The following is a 26,636-nucleotide window of genomic DNA, read 5'->3' on the forward strand; positions in this document are numbered from 1 at the left end:
CTATCCTGCCCTCCCATTTATTCTATTCTTTCTTTTAACCCTGTCCCTCCTCAGAAGTATTTACTTCTGATTACCCCCTTTCCCAATCTGCCCTCCTCTATATCATCCCTCTGCTCTCTTGTCCCCTTCTCCCCCTATTTTCCTGTAGGGTAAGACAGATTTCCATACCCAATTGAATGTGTATGTTGTTCCCTCATTAAGCCAAATCCTATGAGAATAAGATTCCCTCATTCCCTCTCACCTTCCCCAGTTTCCCCTCCACTGTAAGAGACTTTTCTTTTCTGTCTTGTTTTTGTGAGACAATTTACCCCATTCTACCTCTCCCTTTCTTCTTCTCTGAGTATCATCCTCTCTCATCCCTTAATTTTATTCTCCAGATATGACCCCTTCATCTTCAACTTATCCTCTGCCCTCTATCTTTCTATATACATATACATACATATAATTTTTTCCCTCCAACTACCCTAATACTGACAAAGGTCTCATGAGTTATAAATATCATCTTTCCATGCAGGAATGTAAACAGTTCAATCTTAATAAGTCTCTTATGATTTCTCTTTCCTGTTTACCTCTTCATGTTCCACTGGAGTCCTGTATTTGAAAGTCAAATTTTCTATTTAGCTCTGGTCTTTTCATCAAGAATGCTTGAAAGTCCTCTATTTCACTGAATGACCATTTTTTCCCCTGAAGGATTATACTCAGTTTTGCTGGGTAGGTGATTCTTGGTTGTAATCCTATCTCCTTTGCCCTCTGGCATATTATATTCCATGCCCTGCAGTCCTTTAATGTAGAAGCTGCTAAATCTTGTGTTATCCTGATTGTGTTTCCACAGTACTTGAATTGTTTCCTTCTGGCAGCTTGTAATATTTTCTCCTTGACCTGGGAACTCTGGAATTTGGCTACAATATTCCTAGGAGTTTTCCTTTGGGGATCTCTTTCAGGAGGACATCTGTGGATTCTTTCAATTTCTATTTTGCCCTCTGGTTCTAAATATCAGGGCAGTTTTCCTTGATAATTTCTTGAAAGATGATGTCTAGGCTCTTTTTTTGATCATGGCTTTCAGATAGTCCAATAATTTTTAAATTCTCTCTCCTGGATCTATTTTCCAGGTCAGTTGTTTTTCCAATGAGATATTTCACATTGTTTTCTAATTTTTCATTCTTTTGGATTTGTTTACTGTGTCTGATTTCTCATAAAGTCACTCTCTTCCAATTGCTCTATTCTAATTTTTAAGGAAGTGTTTTCTTCAGTAATCTTTTGGACTTCCTTTTCCATTTGGCCAATTTTTCTTTTTAGGGCATTCTTCTCTCATTGGCTTTTTGGACCTCTTTTGCCATTTGGGTTAGGCTATTTTTTAAGGTGTTATTTTCTTCAGTATTTTTTTGGGGTCTCCTTTAGCAAGCTGTTGACTTGTTTTTTGTGATTTTCTTGCATCACTCTCAGTTTTTCGTCTACTTCCCTTACTTGCTTCTCAAGATCCCTTTTGAGCTCTTCCAAGGCCTGGGACTGATTCATATTTTTTCTTGGAGGCTTTGGATGTAGGAGCTTTGACTTTGTTGTCTTCTTCTGGTTGTATATTTTGATCTTCTTTGTCACCAGAGTAAGATAATATAGTCTGACTCCTTTTGCTCTGCTTGCTCATGATCCTGGCCAATTATTTGAGTTTTAAACTCTTTGTTAAGGTACGAATCTGCTTCCAGTGTGGAGAATGTACTGTCCCAAGCTTCAGGGGTTTGTACAGCTGTTTTTAGAGATACTTGTAGGGACCTGTAAATTTTCAGTTCTTCCAAGGTGGTATGATAAGGGTATGATAATGTTTACTCCTTTCCTGGCCTGTGACTACAAGTACTCCTTTCTGTCTTGTAACTGTGAGGAGGGGCTCCTCTCCACAGCCACTCCAAGCTCCTCCACACCAGCGCTCCTCCTCACTCCAGCACCGCAGCCCAGAACTGTGACCCAGATCCAAACACAGGCAAAGCAAGAGATTCCTTCCTCAGTACTGGCAAAGAGATCCCTGCAATCCATGTCTGATCAGCCACTGGATTCCCCCTCATTCTGTGGGCCGGAAGCTCAGGAAGCAGCTCCCCCCCCCAGGGCCACACTCTTGGGGAATGGAGCTGAGACCCCACCTTCCTCTCTCAGCATCGACAGAAACAGACTTTTCCCACTGACCTTCTAAATTGTCTTTGGCATTGGTGGATTGAGGAGTCTGGAAATCTCCACAGCTGCCCGCGATTCAGTCTTCTGAGGCCTGCTCCAGGTTTGCTGTGGCCTGTGTGCCCACACTGCGCTGGGCTGCGCTCCCAGCCCAGCGTGATACACCTTTCTGCTCAATCATCCAGGTTGTCTTTGGCTGGAAATTTGTTTCACTCTGTCTTTTTGTGGGTTCTGCTGCTTCAGAATTTGTTTAGAGCCATTTTTTATGAGTATTTGGAGGGGTTTGGGGGAGAGCTCAAGCAAGTTACTGCTTTCACTCCACCATCTTGTCTCCACCCCCCAACAATTAGCATTTATATAGCACCTTTCATGTGCCAGGCACTCTAATAAAGGCCTTTACAAGCATTATCTCATTTTGTCCTCAAAACAACTATAGGAAGGAGATACTATTATCATCCCCATTTTATAGATGAGGAAACTGAGGCAATGTTAAGTGACTTATCCAAGGTCACACAGCTAGTGCAAATATGAATTCAGATCTTCCTGACTTCAGGCCCAGAACTTAATCCATTGTACTACCAGCTGCCTCTATCAACATATCAACTATATTAGCATTTTGGTTGTAAGTGTATTGATAATTCATTTTATATATTCACATATAGTATATTTTCCTAATGTTGGATATATCATTAAGATAAAAGCAATATGTTTTACATATCAGTTAAATTAATTTTGTGGGTTTTTTTTTTAATATCAGGTTTCTTTCTCAGTCAGATATGAAATGGACCAAGAAACAGCACGTACCCAAACTAATGTGAGTTAATATTGTCATAATTCTTGGGAGCCTTTTGGAGGGTGTTATAAAAGAGATTATATAAATTCTAAAAACAATAACTTTTTTTTTTTAGATTTCATTGGGTGTATTGGGGGGGCTGGCAGTTCTATGGGCTCTTTTAAAGACTGCAGGATGGAAGAGACGCATAGGAAGTCCTATGGTTGACTTGCAGGTATGAAACTGTCGTTTTAGAAATGTTATGTTCTTTTAAATATAAATCTTTTATACAATCATTTTCTCCCCGACAGCTGGAAGACTTAATATGTTACAAATTCTTTGAGGTCAAAGACTTTGTTGGATTGCTTTTGTGTCTCTCTCAGGTCAAAGTACAGTATAGTATGTATTGCATAGTATGCACTTAAGTTAAAAAAAAACCAAGGATTTGTAAATGAGAGAATGAGTGAGTTGGATCTTGGGATACTTACTGGCAAATGGAAAGCAAGATTTTCACACTAACTTGGACTTTGTTTCTATTATAATGGATTTAAATTGAAATTGGTGCTCTTCCTGATCTCAGTATACTTAGTTTATACCTTAAGTATTTGCTGGTGGTATAATTATTTTGTTCTTTTATTTATTAGGATTACCTTGGTCTGGACCTTGACAGGACCTTAACTAGCTTCCATTGTGGTGAAAGTAGAGAATAAAAATGAGACTAGGTATTTTATTTTACATTGAACTAGCCTATATTAGAAAAGGTAGTTGTAGGATAGAAAGAAAGAATATAATAAATAAACCTAGTTCATTATGAAAAACTCAGGAAGTCTTCAGCTAAGGAATGAAGTGTTAAAATTTTTTTGGGTTGGTTGTTTTCAATTTGGAATCCATTTTTCCATAGAAGCAGTGTTGTAAGGGGTGATATGATTTTAGAATCACACCTCTCATCCTCCAAAAGCCTATGTAAGCAAAGATGTACCTCTACTAATCCTTCTTTAATATCTTGTTGAAGTGTGGAGCATCATTAGCTTTTTAATTTCCCAACATCCTTTAAAAGCTTTGAGTGTGAGCCCAGTGATCAATTGTATGACTACCTTCTGAGAACCAGCCTGTTGAGGTTGGAGAAGCTTCACAGGACCAGGCTCGCTTCAGGGAGATAAATGTTTTGGCCATCTATCTGTGTTAAAGACCATATATCAGGTTGTAGAAATGCAGCATTCTGTGTCAGCAGAGGGAATATCTGTGCCAGTGAGTGCATGGTTCCTCGATAACTGAAATAAGTATAGTTCCCTTAGAACTTCACTAGCACATATAACACTCTCTATAGGAAAGATGTGTTCAGAGTTTCATTATAGCATGTTAGAAACACATCATGTGCAGTTGCAGCTGGAGAAGAGATTACTCTCCGTGTTTCTCCCACCCACACTACTTCACTTGCCAAGAAGTAGGCATTCCCCTGTCTCCAGGCTGCTGGTAGTGGTTCCTGTGGCCTAGGTCAGGGACACTAACAGGGTTTGGGGAGGAGGAGTCATGGGAGAGGAATGGAGCCTAAGTGGAAGCAGTAAGGAAAAAAGGAAAATAGAGAAATGTTCAGCAACTGCTGGGAGAGGAGAGTCCCAGTAGCCATATGGCCAGAACAACTGTTCCTACTTAAGAAGTATAAACTCTTTCCTTTCTCCCTCTCCATTTTCCTTTCTCCTGTCTTTTCCCTGCCCTCTCTCTTCTCTCTTCTAGCTGCTGGAGGCAGTTAGGTGGTACAGAAGATAGAGTTCTGTTCTGGAATCAGAGTTCAGATCTAGCTTCAGACACTTACTAGCTATGTGACTGTGGGCAAGTCACTTACTTGTTTGCCTCAGTTTCCTCATCTGTAAAATGGAGATAATAAGAGCACCCACCCTGCCAGGACTGTGATGAGAATTAAATGAGATATTTGTAAAGCACTTAGCATGGACCTGGCACATAGTAGTCACTTAATGTTTTTATCCTTCTTTCTTGTCTCTCTCTCCCTCTCCTTCTCCCTCCTCCCTCCCTCCCTCCCTCCCTCTCTCTCTCTCTCTCTCTCTCTCTCTCTCCCTCTCTCCCTCTCTCTCCCCCCCTTTTTCCTCTCTCTCCTTCCCTCCCTCTCTCTCTCTTTCTCTCTCTCCCTCTCTCCCTCTCTCCCTCTTTCGTCTCTCCTCTTCTCTTTCTTCTTCCTCTCTTTACTCTCTTTTCTTTCCCCTCTTCTCCCATCTTCCCTCTCCCTCTCTACAATCTGGCTCATTTCTACATTGCCAGATTTATTTCTAGCTACTCACCTTCATGTTCTGTGTGTTCCAGCCAGATTGGCCATATCATGTTGCCCAATTATTCTGCCTCTTGCTTCTAGTCTCTTTTTGTATAGACTGTCCACTACAGCTGCCATGTTTCCCCTTACTTTGTCTCTTGGAATTCTTGACTCAGCTGTCGCCTTCTACAAGAGGCCTTCCCCGCTTCCCCATTGTTAGGGCTCTCTTTGACAAAGCTACTTAGAACTTACCTTGTACTTAACTGTATATTCAGTTACCCATATCCACATTGTTCTTCTCTGCCCAACTCCAAATAAAATATAAGCTCCTTGAGGACGGGGGCTGTTTTGCTTTTGTCTTTGTATCTTTGGTGCCTTGCACATAGGAGGTATTTAGTAAATATTGAATAGAATTAAGGGATGTATGTAAAGCAGATGAGCATAAGGGTAAACGTATTGTAAATGTACAGAATATTTTGTTTCTCAAAATGATGGTATGATTAGATTGAAGCCTATTAGTATATGTTTCCTTAAATATAATTTAATTTTCTCAATAGCTGTATTATTTTTAATAATTACAGACAGTTATGAAGTTCTTGATGTACTATGCTGGAGATCTAGGTAATGTTTTCTTTATCATCGCTACGGGAACAGGTCTTTACTGGCTAATTTTTTTCAAAGTAAGTAAGATTTTTCATCATACTTAACCTGCATGCTGTTAGAGTAACTTTGTTCAGCTGTATTTATAAATGATTCTTTTTCTTTCCTTGGTTCATGCCTGCCCAGAATGTTGTTTGCTGCATTTAGTGAATGTGTCATTTTTTTTCTTCCTTTTCAGTTTCACTGAGCATCTATTATATTTAGTGTCAGAAAGGGTAAGAACATGCTGTTTATGGCCTCATAATTTTCCTTCTAGGCACAGAAGGCTGTCTCTGTTTTGTTACCAATGCTAGGCCAAGAAGAAAACTTCGTCATTTATGTGTGGTGTGCTTTTGCCTTAAAGGTAAGTTTTTAAAATTAATTTATTAATTTTTAGTTTTCAGTGTTCACTTCCATAAGACTTTGAGTTCTAAATTTTCTCACCCCCCTCCCTTCCTCCCCAAGACAGTGATATAGGCTCTACATATACATTCATATTAAACATATTTTCACATTATTCATGTTGTAAAAAAGAATTAGAACCAATGGGAGGAACCATAAGAAACAAAACACACACACACACACACACACACACACACACACAGCAAATAGTATGCTTCAATCTGCATTCAGACTCCATAGTTCTTTTTCTGGATGTAGACAGCATTTTCCATCATGAGACTCTTGGAGATGTCTTAGATTCTTGCATTGCTGAGAACAGCTAAGTCTATCAAAGTTAGTCATCCCACAATGTTGTTGTGACTGTGTACAATGTTCTCCTGGTTCTGCTCACTTCACTTAGCATCAGTTCACATAAGTCTTTTCAGGTTTTTCTGAAATCTGCCTGCTCATCATTTCTTATAGCACAATAGTTTCTCATTACATTAATGTACCACAGCTTGTTCAGCCATTCCCCAGTTGATGGGCATCCCCTCAATTTCCAATTCTTGGCCACCATAAAAAGAGCTGCTTTAAATATTTTTATACATATGGGTCCTTTTCCCATTTTTAATTTTTTTAAATTTTTTTTTTTTAGGGCAGTGGGGTTAAGTAGCTTGCCCTGGGCCACACAGCTAGTAAGTGTCTGGTCTGAGGCCGGATTTGAACTCAAGTCCTCCTGACTTCAGGGCCAGTGCTCTATCCACTGCGCCACCTAGCTGCCCCCTCCTTTTCCCATTTTTATGATCTCTTTGGGATACAGACCTAGAGGTGGTATGTGGTATTGCTGAGTCAAAGGGTATGCACAGTTTCAGAGCCCTTTGGACATAGTTCCTAATTGCTCTCCAGAATGGTTGTATCAGTTCACAACTCCTCCAACAATGTATTAGTGTTCCAATCTTCCCACATCTTTTCCAAAATTTATCATTGTCCTGTTTTGTCATGTGAGCCAATCTGATAGGTGTGATGCGGTACCTCAGAGTTGTTTTGATTTGCACTTCTCTAATCAGTAGTGATTTAGAGCATTTTTTCACATGACTATAGCTTTACTGTCTTCATTTGAAAACTGCCTGTTTTCCTTAGAAAAGGTAACTTTTAAATGAATTTTTTTGCTGGAGTCCAGACTTATGATTCCAATAATTTAGGAAAGTACTTGTGGGGCAGATTCCCTTGTCTTATAGATAGATCTCCAACAATTTGACCTCTCATCTTAGCAAGTTTTCTAAGATGCAGAGAAGTAAAATATTTTGCCTAAGTTTGCATGGCTAATGTGTGTCATGGCTGAGACTGGAACTGAGACCTTTTCCACCCTGAAGCTGGCTTTCTAGCCTCCTTGTCATGTGGCCTCTTTGAAGATAAGCTTTCAGGGGCAGCTAGGTGGTGCAGTGGATAGAGCACCTGCCCTGGAGTCAGAAGGACCTGAGTTCAAATCCAGTCTCAGACCAGACACTTGACACTTACTAGCTGTGTGACCCAGGGCAAGTTACTTAACTCCATTGCCTAGCAAAAACAAACAAACAAAAAAGATAAGCTTTCTAAGAACAACGTGTTTAATTTTAGATAAAGGGACTTACTGTAATGTGGTAGTAGAGGGAGATGACAGGGATGGACACTATGGGGAGCTCACCTGTGAGGAAACTGTACTAATGCAACTTACAGTCCTGGAGAATTGTCTGACTGTGTCTTTCTGGCTTGGAGACTGGCACACTATCCACTATCCCACATTGCCATTCTTCACTAAATTAGTAACTATCTTTAAACCAAAAAAAACTCTAAAAGAAAAATTTGCTTTGTTTGTCATAGTTAGAAAGATCCTTCCACAAAAAGGTTTTGAATAATTTTTTAAAGAAGTAACAATAGTAGTTCAAATGGATACAGTTGTATCATGTGGATTATATCATGCCTGATGTATTCATTCATGTATCCTCTTAGAACAGAATTTCTTTGAAGTAAAATCTGTGTTAAAAAACACATACAGCTGGGGCAGCTAGGTGGATAGAGCACTGGCCCTGGAGTCAGGAGGACTTGAGTTCAAATCCAGCCTCAAACACTTGACACTTACTAGCTGTGTGACCCTGGGCAAGCCACTTAATCCCGATTGCATCACTTCCCCCCAAAAATACAAAAATTGTTTGTAAATAATGTAAAATTTTACATTTGCATGCATTCTTAGACAAGCATGACATCAACACCGCTAGGCACCACTAATTTTTTTGCCTGCCCAATTAAAGATAGGAAAGTCAGACTAGGCTAACATATAAAATCTATAGATTTCATTTTCTTGGTACTGAGTGACACGTTTTTTCCTGGCATCCCTTTTGGGTACTTCAGGTGCCAGCTTCCCATCTACTTTCTTTGGCTCCCTCCCTTTTTCAAAACAAGAAATAAACCCAATATTATTCATTTCTCACTCATCTTTTTCTTTTTTAAAATAATACATGTTTTATCTCTGCCTTTTTAAACATCAATGTCATTCCCTCAATTATTCCCACCTTACTCTCTTCCATAAAATCCCCCTTTGCAATAAAGTATAGTCATCCTAAAACAGACCTCCATATTGACCATGGATGACAATTACAGTCTACCACCCCTCCGTCAAAAAGTGGGAAGCATATCTTACCTCTTGGTCTTGTGAATAAGGAAATTCTTCTCTCTTGACTTCTCTGTTTCATTTAAAACTTGTTCATTTCTCCTCCTGGATGCTCTGGCTTCTCTTGCCATTTGTGACACTGCCCTTTTCCTAGTTTTCCTCTGCCAGTCTAACCATTACTTCATAGGCTTCTTTTTGGTATCATCATAAATTCCCCGCATCCCTCCCCCTCACCTCGAAGAATGAGGGCACCCCAGGGCTTTGCTTCTCTCTATAGATCCTTCTCATCTCCAGGGTATTCCATCTGTTCCCATGGGTTCATTTATCATCTCTATGTAGATGGCTCCTAAATCTACATATCAATCAGCAAGCTTTTATAATGCCCTTACTACACTGTTCTGAGCACTGAGGATATAAAGACAGAAATGGAAGCTCCCATCTTCAAAAAGCTTACATTCTGTCATGGGGAAACAACACATAACTCCCTCCTGAGCTCTAGTCCCCCACCATCAGCTCTATCTGTTGGGCATGTCTACTTAGTGTCTAATAGGCATCTCCAATTCATCACATCTAAAAGAGAACCTGTTATCTTTCCCCCAATCCAGTCCCTCTTCCTTCTGTCCTTCCTTCCTTCCTTGCTTCCTTCTTTTGTGGATTCAGGTCAAAATTTTTATTTCAGAGCTTAACAATTATAAATGCTTGTGTCAATCAAGAATGAAACCTCAGTTTAAGCCACTGTATCTATACGTTGAAACAAAAAAGCACACGTCATAAAAAAATTCTCAAAGTCTTCTCACCATAAGGAAACAATTAATGATGTTAAATTATCTTGCACACGGAACATCATAAATTGCAAAGTCAGCATTTTATATTACTGATTTTATTCATTAACTTTTTTAAAAAATTTAAATATTTTTTCCAACTTACATGTAAAAATTTTTAACATTTGTTTTTTAAAATTTTGAATTCCAAATTCTCTCCCTCTCTCTGTTTCCTTCCCCCTCATTGAGAAGGCAAGCAATTTAATATAGGTTCTACATGTGCGTTCATGCAAAACGTGTTTCCGTATTAGTCATGTTGTAAAAGAAAACAGACAAAAAACTGCAAGGAAAATAAAGAAAGTAAAAAAAAAAGTATGTTTCGATCTATATTCAGACTCCATCAGTTCTTTCTCTGGAGGTGAATAAGGAAATTCTTCTCTGTTTCATTTAAAACTTTTCATCATAAGTCTTTCAGAATTATCTTGGATCACTGTATTGCTGAAAATAGCTAAGTCATTCACAATTGATCATCATACAGTATTGTTGTTAATGTGTACAATGTTCTCCTTGTTCTGCTCACTTCACATTGTATCAGTTCATATAAGTCTTTCTACTTTTTTTAAAACTGTCCTGCTTGTCATTTCTTATAGCAAAATAGTATTCCATTACAATCATACCACAACTTGTTTAGCAATTCCCCAATTGATGGACATTCCCTCAATTTTCTATTATTAGCTAACACAAAAAGAGCTGCTATAAATATTTTTGTGTAAATAGATCCTTTTTCCTTTTCATTTTTTATTTCTTTAGGAGACAGTCTAGTAGTGGTATTTCTGGACCAAAGGGTGTGCACAGTTTTATAACCCTTTGAGCATAGTTCCAAATTGTTCTCCATAATGGTTAGATCAGTTCACAACTGTCAACAGTGCATTAACTTTTAAAAACACAACTTTAGTTTAATATTACAGCAAAAAAAATGTGAGCGTGTTAAGACGACTTTAGTTCTTTACTCATTCACTATTGCTCATAAAAGTCAGCATTACAATGAAGAGTATTCATTGGCCCCCATTAAGAGGTTTGACATTGAATCCCACCTCTCTTCTCTCTTAGAGATGAGTCAAAGTCTAGCAGTTCTACCTGATCCATTTCTTTAGTCTCCTCTACTTCCTTTCTTTCAGCCAGTAACTTTTCCAACAGAGATATCTTACCTGATGAAAGAAAGCCATTCTCTGGGAAGTTTACCTTAAATTCAGTTATTAGAATTCCTTTCTCATAAGGTTGGTGATAAATTGGCATACCTTCATTCAGCACACGTTTGATATCTCCATGTTTAACAATCTGACCAAGGTGAGAAGTAATGACTATAGTTTTACTATAGGAGTTGATATTGGTTTCTGAAAGCTACACAGTGTTTCAACCAACTAGCTATCCGTACACATGAAAAGGTCCTCATTGTGTCCTGTAAATATACCATTATCCTTCTGATTCAAAACAATGATGCTATCGCCTGGCTCAAGTACTGGCTCCTAGTCACCTTCACCGTGAAATGTTATCTTCTGACCGTCTTTCATGCCCTTGTCAATATGAATCTCCAGAATCTTTTTCTCTTAAAGTTTTCCTTCCATTACAGCTTTTACATCTGTCTTTAGGATTGATTTGTTTCCCATTCCCTTGGCATTCCATGCAAACTGATTGAATTTGCTGAATCATTCCAGGTCCCATCTGATAAATTCTTGTTTGTATTCTAGTACCTCTGCAATTTGGATGGCATTCTACAGCTCTTTTCTTACCACTCCATCATTCACGTTTATCACAAATTACATTCTTTTGGGGGCAGCTAGATGGCGCAGTGGATAGAGCACCGGTGCTGAAGTCAGGAGGACCTGAGTTCAAATGCGGCCTCAGACCAAAGACTTGTCACTTACTAGCTGTGTGACCCTGGGCAAGTCACTTAACCCCAACTGCCTAACCAAAAAAAAAAAACAAATTACATTCTTTTGCAAAAGCCAGTTTTCTTGTTGCACCATTATATAAATCTTCTAAGGTCACCAATAACTGATGAACAGCATTTTACCTCTCTGTTTCCTTTTCATTCTTCTGCCTCATCCAAAAAACATATCAAAGATATCCATTGGAGAATTAAAGCAACCACTAGAGCCACCCTCTTTAAGGGCTTGTTCTCTACTTTTGTCATATAAGTCTCTTTTCTTTGCCTCAGAAAGCACTTCATAAGCTTGAGGAATCTGAGCTTACTCCTTTGTTTGGATTCTTATCTGGGAGATATTTCAAGACTAGTTTTCTATATGCCTTGTTTAGTTTTTTTCTGGGAGCAATGAATTTTCCCCCAAAACATCATAATAAGTCACTTCCTGTAGAACCATTTTCTGTAGCTGGGTAGTGACGCTTGCAGTGTGCTGGCTATCAAAATGCCCATGTCCTGGGGGGAGGGAGAGTGAAAGGGGGCTACCCAGGAGCTGATTAGGATGTTGGGGGAGCAAGTAGAAGAAACACAAGATTGGGGGAGGGTGAGTTCTTGTGCTCTGAGCTTGGGCAGCAACAGCAGCTGCTATCCTCTACTTCTCTGCATATTCCTTTCCTTACTTTCAGTTATTCTTTCTCTGTGGATGATTATCAAATCCAAATCTTCATTTCTAGTCCTGACCTCTTTTCCCAACTCTGGAATCAAATTTCCAACTATCTTACTGAATACCTCTTTTTGGATATCCTATTTGTATCTCCAACTCACCCTGTCTGAAGCCAAATCCATCTTCTTTCCTTGCAGTCAATCCTCGATTCTGCTTTTAAAATTTCATGTCTCTGTTAATGGTGTCATTACTCCTCTAGCTGTCCAATTTTAAAAACCTTTCATCTTTACTGCCTCATTTTTGGTCTCTTCCCTCATTCAGTCGCTGCTGACATAATAATTTTCCTACCATACAATTCTGATTATGATTCCCTCACTCAAAACCCTCCACTGATTCAGATTACTAACCAAATAAAGTCCAAAGTCCTAAACATGAAATCCTCCAATCTGTCCCCAACCTACCTTTATAATCTTATCTCCCATTTCTCCTTCTATCCACCCTTTGCTCTGGCTGAACCAAGCTACTTATGTTTCCTCAAAATGTCCTGTGCTTTCTTACCTCTATATCTTTACTCAAATCTTATCTACTTAAAAGGTTCTAAATCCCTGCTTCCTCCATCCTCTTGCTACAGTATCTCTGCCCATCAAGCCCAGCCCAATTAAATCCTGCACCACCTTCTCCTGATTTCCTCAGCTGGAAGTGAGCTTTCTATCTTTTGTGCTTCCCTAGCACTTTTTATAAAAATCTCTTCCATCGCGCTTAACCTCATTCAGCCTTGCATTATAGTTATTTTTGTTGTTAGGTTGTTTAGTTGTGTCTGATTCTTGTGACTCCACGTGTGTAAAGTGGCACGGATCCAGTTTGATACAGGTGGCCAGGCCAGGATCCTGGCCATGACACTCTTGCTGCGCTTGTGCCATGCTGATAAGCTTAGCCTGTAAACGTCCGCACTGCACTTGCTCTATGCTGACACATTGTTATATAACTATTTAATGTAAACTTATGACCTTATTATTGACACGATGCCTTCTTTGTGTGCTTCTTTATAAATCAAATATACACTGGTCAGTAAGGGCGGAATGCTGGGGATGCTGTAGGGGTGGATGAACGCCCCCTCCCCTGCCCCCCCCACCCCGTCTCAACCTGCTGCCATCAAGAATAAAATAATATGACCCCCTTACCTGTGGTCTCCACTGTTGTTTCTACTCTGCCCAAATCCAGAGTGAACCTGAAGGGAGCTGAGGAGCTCCTGTCTAACACCCCATATGGGATTTTCTTGGCAAAAATAATGGAGTGGTTTGCCATTTACTTCTTTAGTGGATTAAGACAAACAGAGGTTAAATGACTTGCCCAGGGTCATATAGTTAGTGAGTGTCTGAGGCTGGATTTGAACTCGGGTCTTCCTGACTCCTGGTCCAGTGCTGTATCCATTTAGCCACCTAGCTGCCTCTTAGTTATTTTTTTGAGATACTGGCTATCTCCCACTTGTTTGCAAGCTTCTTTAGGGCCAGGACTTGATCTTATTTTTCTTGGTATCTCCCTTAGTGCTTTGCATTTAGTAGATGCTTAATAAATACTTGTTGAATTGAATTTAACTGTATGCAAAAAGATAGTAAAGGCATACTCACCTGTTACCGCAGAGAGTTTGGCAGGCAATTTGTGTTCCATTACTCCAGTGAGTTAATGTACAAAAAATGGCTTGAAAAATCTATTGAGCTATTGTTGTTAATAGTGATATAATAGTTAATATCAGCTAAAATAATAATTATTCTTCTTTCCTCCCTATCCCCCTCAGCTCTACATTCACATGATGGGATAAAGAGGAGAATTGTTAGCAACTAAGCAAGATGGTCTGTATTGGTTGATGTACTGTCCTACCTGTCTCTGCCCAGATGCTTTCAGATGCATATTATGCCTAGATGCATAATCAGAAGAGTTAAAAACTTGATTTCACTTTAATGATGAAGTCATGTTTTGGGGGGAGTCTAGTGAAGGTTGGGCATTTGTTGGCAGTACCTCCAATGTCAAGACACAGGACTTGTCAACATGGAGCTACCAGAGGTCAACCAGAGACCTTGGAAGTATAGGGAAGGCATGCCCAGTGGAAAGTCCATTCTGGAGGTAGTATCTGTCTTAGAGAAAGTCTTACAAAGCTAAAGCCCACTTCAGATTTAAACTCACAGGTGAACAATATGGGAGATGTCTAAGACTGAGTTTATTGAATCATGCAGCCTTGAAAGCTGTGCTTTACTCCTCTCCTGACTAACCATTTCAGTCACCCATTTCTGTTTAATTTGATGAGCCACAGATGCTTTAATATTTGTAAAATGCTTTGCAAACCTTGAAGCACTATATGCATGCTAACTATTATTATCATTATCATTTTTATTATTACTGTTATTAGTGTAATGGTGAACATCTGGGTGTCATGAGATTCAGAGAATCCATCTAATCTAAACTAATGTTTTTAACAGTAGTAAATTCAATTCAGTTCAACAAATACTTAATGAAAACTATGTACAAAGCACTTCACCTTTCATCTTCTTTGAGAATGGAATGATTAACTACTGTTGAGTTTCCAAAGCTCATTTTTATCCATCCCTATTTTAGACTGCATCCCTTGTCAAATACAGAACTGTGCCAGCCTACATATAAACTGTGCTAGTGGCTTTAACTTTTTTATGTCAAGTGACAGATAACTCTCCTTTATCCTTTCATTTTTAAGGTAGGAAGAGAAAAAAAATCAGTCATTATATGACTGTATATAAACTTCCATTGATTTTCAGCTTTATGAAGTTCCCAGAATACAGTCTTGTTAAAAATCACTTGTGGTTGTTATATTTAATTATGGTATTTTTATTTTATCAACAGAATGGAGTTAATTTTTTTCTATGCATGCAACATGCATAGAAAAGCCAGCTCGGGGGGCAGCTAGGTGGTGCAGTGGATAGAGCTCTGGCCTTGAAGTCAGGAGGACATGAGTTCAAATCCAGTCTCAGACACATGACACTTACTAGCTGTGTGACCCTGGGCAAGTCATTTAATCCCAATTGCCTCACCAAAAAAAAAAAGAAAAGAAAAGAAAAACCAGCTCGGGAGCTAGCTTTGGAGTTAGTTAGGAAGGACCTGGGTTCCAGTTCTACCTCTGATACTGCCTAGACCAGTGGTGTCAAAACAGTCCTTTCAGTCACATATTGATTTAGAAAGCCACATATTAATGTTATCTATGTTCTTTTGTATTTTTATTTATTCTGTTAAATATTTCCCAAGTACATTTGGAGCTGGCACTAGGTAGTGTTGCTGGTGGTTTGATATCTCTGACCTAGAAAATTTATATTGGCCTAGAAAAATACACTCAGTGCCCCACTCTCTCTCTACTAATATGTGATAGAGCTGCTGTAGATCCACTTCTTGTAGTAGGGGGAGTTTCCTAAGTAAGGGAAACCACAAGAGTTAATTTTAATGTCTATAATTTGTCTCTGTATATGTTTTATTTTGTTCTCAGACTCTGCAATTTCTGCACATGCTTATATCCCAGGTTACTATAGATATCTTTTTCATCGACTGGGAGAGACCCAAAGGCAAAGTTCTGAAAGCTGTTGAAGGTAATTTAAACAATCATTTGTGCTCTCTCATTCAAAGTGTGGAAGGGTTGGCTTTACCCTTTGTTTTATCTTTCATAACCAGGTGAAAGAGGCCTACGACGTGCTTCTGTTCCTGTGAGCATATGGAGGACATATTTTGTAGCAAACGAGTGGAATGAAATTCAGACTGTGAGAAAAATTAAACCCCTCTTTCAAGTGCTTACTGTTCTCTTCTTTTTAGAGGTATGTTTAGTGACTGATAAAAAAAAAACATGCTGTATGTTGTGCTTAATGTTAGCTTAATTGGGTTGTATATAAATGTTAACATTTTAAATTTATAACAAGAATGCTTAGTGATCGTTATTGTCCTGTAACTATGGCATAAAGCAATGGAGAAATACTGTGTTTGGGGTTCTATTCTTTGCCATCAAAGAGTCTATGAGGGTAGGAGCTCCAATCAAATCGTTCTCTATCCTATGACTAACAAATGACCACTGCTTCCTCTACTAATCCCTGTGACACATAGTTGCCAGCTGTATAGACAATAGTCCCCTTCCCCTACTACCATTTCTTATTCCAAGATCCCTATCCTTCTCAGCCCTGCCTCTCCTGAGTTCGTGCACTGTTCTGCCTTCCTCTTTCATTGTGCCCTGTGGAATCTCTGCTCTTATTAGCAGACGTCCTTCATCTTCCTCTCTCACCCTCCTGTCTTGCACTCACAGGAACCTAGCTTTCTTCAAAAGACCCTACTGTGGGGCAGCTAGGCGGCACAGTGGATAGAGTACCAGCTCTGGATTCAGGAGGACCTGAGTTCAAATCTGGCCTTAGACACATAACACTTACTAGCTGTGTGACTCTGGGCAAGTCACTTAACCCCATTGCCTAGCCAAAAAAAAAAAAAGACCCTACTGTGCTGGACATCCTCTCCAGTACTGAGTGAACCTCCTCTTTAAAACATAGAGGAAGGGTAGAGCAGGGAGAGTAGGCATACTCCTTGCTCTCCAGTATTGTCACTCAGCAGCCTCTCTTCCTTTTAAGTTGACTTCATCCATCTTTATCACCTGGTTCAGATTCCTCATCACAGGCATGTACTAGTGTCCCAAGTCATTTTCTTTCCTTCTCAAGGAATTCAGCACCTGGCTCACAGTATTCCTTTCCACCTTAGCTCTAGTCCTTATACTTAAAACCTCAAAAAAACCCAACATACATACATGCATATATATGTAGGTTTACACATACATAGATGTATATGTCTACACACATACATATATTTGTTACTATTTCCTTTAAACATTCTGGCCTATTAGTTCATTTGCTAAACTCTTCTCCCATTTCCTGTATCTCTCCTCTATTTGACCACAGTCTTCTATCCTTCTGTCTCTCCCTCTACCTCATTTCTCCAAAACCTATTCTTGATCATCATCCTATTCTAGTTTTCCCTCCCCTTCTTTCTGTCCTAATTTATCTCCTCTCTTCTGCCTTACTTTCCTCTCTTAGAAATCTCAACCCCGTAGTTGATTATTTCAGCCATATACTGTTTTTCACTCTTGAATGCCTTGCCCTCTTAATCTGGCACAGTTCATGCCTTTCAAAACACCAAGCATGAATTGAACTCCACTGGTGAAAGATTCACAAGTGTGCTGACTGGATCCCCTACAAATTCATATTGTTTGGTCCCACTTTATTGCTGTATGACAGTTTCTTTTATTCTTCCCCAGTTGACTCTCACTCTCTGCAGTTGCTTTTCCCAACCTTTTCTTCTTTCCCCAAAATCCTTCCCTTCCCTGTCGACAGAGATCCTTACCTCCTACTTTACTGACAGTGTAGAGGCCATCTGTCTAGATCTTCATCCTTTACTTCAACCCACCCCTATTCTCTCCTTTCTCCAGTTTCTGATGAAAAAGTCGACCCCAATAAGGCAAATTCCCCTGCTTGTGCTTTGATCACATCACCTCCCATAGCTTGACCCTTCTGTCATCACCAACCCACTCCCCATCTTCAGTCTTCCTATGTCCTGACTATTTTTTCTGCTGTCTCTGAACAAGTCCAGGACTTTTCCGTTCTTTAAAAAAAACAAAAAGTCAAACAAGCTTGACCTTCTGTCTTTTAATCCTGTAATAATAGTAGTGATGTGATCCTATAGTTCTCCCTCTCACTGCAAAACTCTTAGAAAAAGCTATTTTTTCCTTTTTATTTCCTTTTTTCCCTACTCATTTCTTAATTCTTTGCAGTCTGGTTTCCATTCCCACCACTCAAGTGAAGCTGCATTTTCTAAGGTCACCAACCCTCTATTAACTGCCAAATCCAATGTCCTTTAGCTTTCTGACTGCTTCAGTATTTGACAATGTTGACCGCCCCACTTTCTCTTCCTCAGATTTTGGCAACACTTCTCTCTCTTGCTTCTCTTCCTACTTGGCAGACCACTTTTTCTTAATGTCCTTTGCTGGAGCACCCTAGAGAGAGTCCTCTCTCATTTATCTCATCAGTTCCCATAGGTTCACTTATCACCTTTCTGCAGATGACTCCCAGATTTATGTATGCAACCCTAATCTCTTTTTTTTTGTTCTAGTCCTGTATTACCAAAGTAATTTTTGTTATTGGGCTGCTGTTTACTTATACCCACTATATGTCTTTCTGTTTCCTTTGGAGTTGTAATTTTGATTCTTCTGAGGTTATGGTATTGTGATTTATAGCCATATAGCATCACTGACTGAGTATTATTGTTTAAAGAGCTGGGCTTTTGTTTTGGTATCATCAAGCTCTCTGCACCATTTTCCTAAGGCAATCCAACCTGCTTTTCTTTTCCTGCTCAGTTCTGGGCCCAATCAGTCAACAAATATTTATTAAATAGCTACTATGTGCCAAGCAATGTGCTAGGCACTAGGGATACAAATACTAATAATGAAATAATCCCTACTCTCAAAGACCTTATGTTCTAATGTGGGAAACAGCAAGGACATATAAACTACGCACATACATAACATAAAGACAAAAGTTAATAAATAATATACAGATTAATTAAATACCAAGTCGTGTGGGAGGTGGAGTACTATCAGCTGGGAGTGTGAAAGTTGCAAGCAGAAGATGTTGTGTGAACTGTGTGCTAAAGGAAGAGAAGGACTCTTTGAGATGGAAGTAATGAGGTAGTATGTTCTAGGCACATGGGTGGAAAGCTAAACAAAGACAAATGAAACGTTCCCTGTCTCTAAAGATCTTACATTCTACCAGGGGAGACAATGTGCATGTACATATGTGTATTTAAAAACAAATACAAGATAATTTTTGGAGTTGAGTGGAGGCACCATGTGTTTGGGGGGAGGGTAGGATCAGGAAGAGTGACAGAGGTGCTTAAACTGAACTTTGAAGGAAACCAGCGATTCTAAGATGGGGGAGGGATATATGAGGAACAGCTAGTGCAAAAACGGGGAGACTAGAGATGGGATTTTGTCTATGGGGAACAGAAAGTCCATCCAAAGTAGGATGAATAAGCCTGGAAAGGGAGTTTGGAGCCTGGGCTTTAAATGCTAAACAGGGGAGTTTGTATTTGGTTGAAGAGCAAGGGAGTCACATGATCACTCATATGCTTAAGAAACATCACTTTGCAGCTGCGGGAACGATAAATTAAAGAAGGGAAAAGACTTGACAACAATTAGGAGACTATTGTAATAGTCTAGATAAGAAGACTGTTTCAGTAATCCTTGAACTAGGATGCTGGCCATGTGAGTAGAAAAGGGGATAGATGTGAGAGATGTGGTAGGGGAATCAGTAAGACTTGGAAATTGATTAAGTATGTTGAGATGAGTTGCAAACCTAGGTAACTGGCAGGATGACAATGCTCTCGTAGAAGGAGGGGAGGGTTTTGAGAAATACGTAATGAATTCTATTTTAGACATGTTGAGTTTAGCTGTGGGACATCCAGTTTGGAATATCCAATAGGGTCTCGGTGATAGAGTGGAAATAATGCTGGATCTGATGTCAGAAGACCTGGGCTCAAATCCCACTTCTAGTACTTAGTACCTGTGAGATCTTGGACAAGTCATTTATCCTTACTGAGTCTCAGGTTCCTCATCTGTAAAGTGAGGAAGTTGGACCAAATGACCTCTGAGAGCCTTCCAGTTTTATATCTATGATCCTACAGCCTTCTGATATAGGAGTAGAACTTGGGAGAGAGTCTGTGCTTAGATGTAAACATCTGGGAATGATCTGCATAGATGTTCTTTATTTGTTTGCAGCACCTGTCTAAAATATATGTGTATTAGAGAGAGAGAGACAGAAGCAGAGAGGGGTAGACTAACTCATTGGGCTGCGTATTCAACTGTGTATCATAGTTTGCATTTTTTTAATCCATTTTGTTTTTCAAGTGTGAAGGGTTAGACTGCTCTGTGTTGCAGCACAGTGGAAAGAGAACATTGGTTGTGGAGCCAGTGGGTCTGGGTTTGATTTCCTGCCCTGACATGTAGTAGTTGTGTGGCTATAAGGCAAGATTCTTAACCTCCGTGAGCCCTATTTTCCTTGCATGTAAAGCAGAGAGAAGAATACTTGTACTCTCGATCTCATAAGTTTACTATGAACAAAGTGCTTTTAAACTTAAAATTTTTATGTAATTTTTTTTATTACTCTGAATTTCACTGAGGAGGATTTGTACTTACCTGAGGCTTGATGCAGTTAATACAGGGTAAACTGTGAATAGGAATATCTAGAAGAACCTTTATATTGGTAAGAAATACTTAATTTGTTTAGATTCTACATAAGAGATGGTCTTTATTTTTAAATTTTTCTTTTTTTATTATGAACTTTACAAACATGAATATTTCAATACACAGCAAAGACCGGCAAGATTGTACACAAAATTGTGAAACTTCTGTTCTGTATAATTTCTTTTTAAAAATATATCAAATCTGCTCAGTTTCCCAGTGTCCTCTCTGAACTTCTTTGAGTTCTATTTTGCATATTTTAACGATATTTCATTATCAATCTTTTCTTCCTGTTTTGCATCTCTATCACTGCTTAATTATGTTCCTTCCTCCCTACCCAACAGAAGCCCTCTGTTATGAATAAATAAATAAAGGGGGGGGGATATGTCTGAAAACATATGTTATTCTGTATTATTCAGTTGTTTCTGACTGTTCGTGACCCCATTTGGTGTTTTCTTGGCACAGATAGTCGAATGGCTCGCCATTTCCTTCTCCAGCTCATTTTCCAGATAAGAAATGGAGGCAAACAGGGTTAAGCAACTTGCCCAGGGTCACAGAGCTAATAAATATCCGGGGCTAAATTTGAACTCAGGTCTTCCTGACTCCAGGCCCGGCACTCTGTCCACTGTGACACCTAGCTGCCCTTCGTGGAGAGATGGGAAGCATGCTTCGTCGCCAGTTTGCTGAAACCATGATTAGTTACTGCATAGATCAGTGTTCTTAAGGCTTTCTTTGTAAAGTAAGTGTGTGATAACAAAATGATTTAGTGAATGTCAGCAAGCAGGCTTTTCAGTGTACAAAGAAGAACAGCAAAGAGGATGTATGTGAAATGGTGCGCTTCTGTTGAGTATGCTGTCTTTGTGATAACAAAGCTTCCCTGTCTGTGTGTATCTTCTGAATAGTTCTTCCAGCTTGTGTTTGGAACTTTCTCCTCCTCTCTTCTCTGTGTTTTTCTTAGTGTTTCACTGGTGTTCTCTTCTCTCTTCCTGTTGGTCATCTCTGTTACTATTCACCTCTTTCTAACAAATAAATATAGTCAAATAGAACAAATCAATCAATACATCAGCCATGTCTGAAAATAGACCTCATTGTGTACATTCAGCCCAGTGGCATAAAACTCAAATAGAAACAGATCCCTGCAGGAGCGTATTGAATTAGATAACTACAAATGATCTGTTTTATTGTATTTTTATTTGTTTCATTAAACATCCCCAGTTGCATCTTAATCCGGTTTGGGCAGCGCTTGGTCACGCCTCTGTTCTAGCCTAGCACTTCCTTTCTAGGAGGTGAGAAACAGCTGTTCTTTGTTCTTCTGACGTCGTGGATCGTGGATGCTCACAGCATTGATCAAAATTCTGAAATTTTTCAAAGCTGTTTTCCTTTATGTTATTTTGGTCATTGTGTAATTTGTTCTTCTGGTCCTGCTCACTTGATTCAGCATCAGTTCATACAGGTCTTCCCAGGCACAGCCATCATTTCTTGCTGCACGGTAATACTCCATTACATTTGTATACCAGAATTTGTTCAACTATTCCTCAGTTGATGGACACTCACTTTGTTCCGTTTCTTTGCTATGCCAGAAAGTGCTGCTTTCACTCTTTGTGTGCAGTTGGGTCTTTTCCTTTTGCCTTTAACCTCTTTGAAGCATATGCCTTATAATGGCAGCTGGTGGTGGGTAGAACTGTGGACCTGGAGTCAGGAAGACCTGTGTTCAAATCCAGCCTCAGACACTTGGTACCTGTATCACCCTGGGCAAGTCATTTAACCTCTGCCTCAGTTTCTTCCTCTGTAAAATGGGGATAATAACACCTACCTCACAGATTATGGTAAGGATCAAATGAGATAATATTGTAAAGCGCTTAACATCATGCCTGGCACATAGTAAGCACTATATAGATGGTAGCTGTTATTATTATAATTAGTGATATCACTTGTATATCACAAGTAGTGGTATGACTTTTAGGTCTAGACCCACATTGCTCTCCATGGCATAATGGAGAGAGCTGACCTTAGAGTCATATCCCAACCAGTGACACAAACTGGCTGTGTGACTCTGGGCAAGTCCCTTAACTCCTTGGTCCTCTAGGTGACTTTGTAAGACTTTCTAAGTTGTAGAGAAGGTGCTGATCACATTGGTACAGGAAGTCCCTCACTGAGAGCTCCCTATACCTCTGAAGTCACATTTTCAACCCATATCCCTAATGCCATTGGTTGCACCAATTCATAGCTCCACCAAGAGTGTATTTCAAACTCAACATCTTGTTTAAACAGATTGAGTTGGAGTTACTATGACGACCTGATGTTTTCTCTTATATTTTTCTTCCTTCTGATTTGCATTTTCTTTTATCTTTGCAGTAACTATTCAGTGATAGGACTCTTTGTAGAAAACAAATTTTGAAATTACCATTATGTCTATAACAGATTCTTTCCTATTTGTGAATATATAGTCACTTTTATTTTCACAATGTTCTTTGATGTTTACCACATCTAGCATTGAAGAAAGTACTCATGAATTAGATGAGATGCCACAGATTCATTGCTTGGTGGCCAGCTTTCTGGTGATGAATTATAAGACTACACCTAAAACGTTCACTTGAACTTGATTTTTAAAAGGCATGATTTCTTTTATTCCTCTAGTGGGTAGCTTAACCATGCCACGATGTTGTGAAAGGATGAAAATCATGCTGAGCAACCTCTTGCTGAACATGTTTACCGTGCCGTCTGAGTCTTTGTGTTTGCGCTTGTTATATTTGTGCCTTAGCACACAAGGATGGTATTAGGCATGAGTAATAACAACAACAGTAATAATAACAATGCCTTTCTACTGAACTTCAGATTTATGAAGTGCTTTTCTTACTATAGCCTTGTGAAGTAGTTGGTACAAGTGTTGCCATCCCTATTTATGGTTAAGAAAGAGTGGCTCAGTACCTCTCTTGGGCTTGGGAATCCCTCAGTGACTTCTGGTGGCAGCTAGGTTTTCAAACTCAGCTCTTTTAACTACTTCAGGCTGCCTCCTTGATATTCTGGCATCTTCTTTGTAGGATTTTAGAGACTAGATAATAATTCTTGCATAAATAGTCACAAACTGAAATGCTGGGTAAAATGATTAATCAACTGAAGTCCAATTTTTTAGTAGTTCTGATATCAATTCAAATTGAATTGAATATTTTGCGTAATATGTGGATTTTCTGTTTTTATTATGGGTGAGGGTATTTCTTTTGCCCTAAAATGCTATCCTTTTTATCTTCAGGTTGTTGGATTCAAGAACTTGGCATTAATGGATTCATCTTCTAGTCTTTCAAGAAGTACAAGTAGCTATATAGCATCTTACAGCCGCATTTTGCGATATGCTGTCTCTACTACCCTCTGGCTAGTCATTGGCCTGATACAGGTATGTATGGATGATGCTCTTAAACAGCATTATCTCTGTTATTCTATTTATATACAAAAGCTACACTCTCACAAAATGGTCCCATCCTGACATTTAGACAGGGAAAAAGGTAATTTTTCCTTGTCCACTACTTACTGGAAATGAAAAAGAATCTGCCAATGCTCACAACCACAGGGGCAATCTCTTTCTCTACTTTTACCTTGTATTACTGCTAGAAGAACTAATTATCATTTATATACTTTTAAGTGCATTTATCACTTACAATTTTTTAAACATTTGTGCCTCTAAGCACAGGGCACAGTGCAGGCCCTTCTCTGAAGGAGACTGTAGACCCATATCTGATTTCTAGCCTCATTACCAAAGGGACTGAGGGATGCCTTTGCACCCAGGGAGATCAGAATTTAACTGGGATGCCGTGTATTTTCTAGGTGTGCTTGTCTCTGTACTCTTACGGAATGAGGCTCTGAGATAGTGATGGAGAATGAGCTTAGTCTTTTTTTTGTTTGTTTGGTGAGCTCAGTCTTTAAGGACCTAATCACTACCTTGTTCTTCCTCTGCCTTCAGGACTCAGAACTCTAAGAGGTCTTGGCCTCCAGGAGCCAGAAGAAGAGGCAGGCTAGCTCAAAGAAGTTTCCATTTCAGGTCACAGCCTCTTGCTGCTTGGGGCAGCACAGGACCTGTTCTGAAAGGGGACTAAAAGGTTTTTACAGATCCCAAGTTTCAGTGTCCTAAAGGCTAATTATAAGAGGCCTTTGTTTCAGATCAGGAACTGAGTGTCTGGGCCCCATGTAGAGTATCTTCTAGGTATGTCTTATCCCCTGAGATTTGCATAGGATCTCAGCCCAGTCTCCAGGAACGTAATTATCACCTTATTCTTTCTCTGCCATCAGGGTCTTAGAAATATAAGATCACCTGAGCCTTTAATAGTTAGAGGCATTGAGGGGCCACACAAAAAAAAGACTTTATTTTATGACCCTAAAAGGTAGGGGGGCCTATTGATTGGTCATTTCCCCTTATGTGGTAGGCAGGTTTCAATTTCTTCCACTTGAACCCACAAATTAGAGTTAATATCTGCAAAAGCAAAAATCCGCTTTTCTTCCCTTAGCTCCCCATATCTGCATTGCTCTCCACCTCAGACCTTCCCCTCCATAACCCACAGCCTTCTCAGCTGTCTGGCTTTAGTGTTACTCTCTGAAATCTCCATGTTACTGTGAAGAGACTTCCATTTATTTTGAATCTCTTCACTCCACGCTTTCTGCATCTTCTATGAGAACTTAAGCTGAGGTTTGCACATCCCTGTTCACCCTCACATTTCTCTTCTGTTGTGCCCTCAAAGCACTAGTCTAGGAGTCAGAATGACCATACTCCTGCTCCTTTCCCCCTTGCCCCTCCCCATTTTCCATCAGAGAAGAATAATTTGAAAATCTCTGAATGGGCAGAACTACAAGGAGAACCATTGGTCAACCCTTTAAAGCACCCCTTTGTCAAAATCCTGTTTAGGGCCTTTAAAAAAAAACCAACCCCTCCTTTTTTTTGACAGTAGGGTGTGTTGGGGTGAGGTTTTATACATTGTTCCAAGGCCATGTTCCTTTGAAAAAGCAACCGGAAGTAACAACTGAGTTTGCAGTTGTCCCATGGGACTCCCATGGGAGTCGTTAAAGTGTCTCCGCTTCTAGGTTGGAGCTTCCCCACTGTTCAGCAGACTGCACTGAGCTATAAAAGAAAATTAAAATCTTAGAGGCTAACGAACATCAATTTGGTTTAATGTTTCAGATCGTGTTCTTTTCTGTCTTTTATGAAAGATTTGTAGAAGATAAAATACGACAGTTTGTTGATTTATGCTCCATAAGCAATGTAAGTACATCTTAACTTTATTTGAAAGTTATATTTTTCTTCTTAAAAAAGTTATTAATAAATTAAGACATTTAGAAAAATGAATTTGTATGAACAGATTTACATTGCATTATTAGTTGTCCATTCTACCTACAACAGTCAACCTACAAAGGTAATTCTACACAGAATTGCAATCAAATACAAGTTATTTTTCAACTACCTTGTTAGTTTCCTCTTCTGTGTTTGCTTTCAAATCTATTTATTAACTCATTTTCCCTTTTTGGATCTGCAGTGAACCTGGGCATTTTCTCTCACCAATTTTGTTTTCTCTTTTTCTAGCAAATATACATAATTCTTCTTCAGAGACTTCACTGTCAAATTTTTATAGTTTTCCAGTTACTCCAAAAGTAAGGAGTATGGAAGAATTTTAAATCTAACTTACTTTATATTGATTAAAGGTTTGATTGCTGATTAAAGGTTTGATTGCTAATTATTTTATTTCCTTCTCTCTTTATAGATCTCAGTATTTCTCTTATCACACAAATGTTTTGGATATTATATTCATGGTAGATCTGTTCACGGACATGCAGATACTGACATGGAAGAAATGAACATAAATCTTAAGAGGGAGGCGGTATGTCCAAAAAACATGTGTCTCTTATGCTCATCTTTCTTACTGCTTGTGAGGAAGTTCTCTTTTGTATTGTAGACTAATACAGTATTATTCCATTAGAGAATTCTGGGCAGGGTTGGGAGGATGGGAGGAGAGGAAGCCTTGGGAGTTTAAAAAAAAAACCTGGGGAAAAAAAAGAATCGTTAACATTAATGATGTACAGATTTCCAAAGCAATGAAACATCAGATTTTTAAGGCTTACATATTTAACTACTCTTATCTGTGTTCAGATTTGAGGGTACCCTTTGGAGAATTA

The 26,636-nt window shown here is 39.2% G+C and overlaps 1 protein-coding gene and 1 pseudogene across 1 annotated transcript in view; one reads left to right on the forward strand and one right to left on the reverse strand.

The window, feature by feature from the left end:
* TMEM67 (transmembrane protein 67) overlaps positions 1-26,636 on the forward strand; it is an 85,563-nt gene that overhangs the window by 47,104 nt on the left and 11,823 nt on the right. The window contains exons 15-23 of the mRNA XM_020972890.2: positions 2,915-2,971; positions 3,066-3,164; positions 5,774-5,872; positions 6,109-6,195; positions 15,711-15,810; positions 15,893-16,032; positions 23,734-23,874; positions 25,648-25,728; positions 26,225-26,341. Of these exons, the coding sequence (XP_020828549.1) occupies positions 2,915-2,971; positions 3,066-3,164; positions 5,774-5,872; positions 6,109-6,195; positions 15,711-15,810; positions 15,893-16,032; positions 23,734-23,874; positions 25,648-25,728; positions 26,225-26,341 (921 nt within the window). The remainder of the gene's footprint in view (positions 1-2,914; positions 2,972-3,065; positions 3,165-5,773; positions 5,873-6,108; positions 6,196-15,710; positions 15,811-15,892; positions 16,033-23,733; positions 23,875-25,647; positions 25,729-26,224; positions 26,342-26,636) is intronic.
* Positions 10,689-13,873, reverse strand: LOC110198544 (dnaJ homolog subfamily A member 1 pseudogene; annotated as a pseudogene).

The sequence above is a fragment of the Phascolarctos cinereus genome, unplaced genomic scaffold, assembly GCF_003287225.1.
Source record: "Phascolarctos cinereus isolate Bilbo 61053 unplaced genomic scaffold, phaCin_HiC Scaffold_4;HRSCAF=312, whole genome shotgun sequence".
Taxonomy (NCBI): Eukaryota; Metazoa; Chordata; class Mammalia; order Diprotodontia; family Phascolarctidae; genus Phascolarctos; species Phascolarctos cinereus.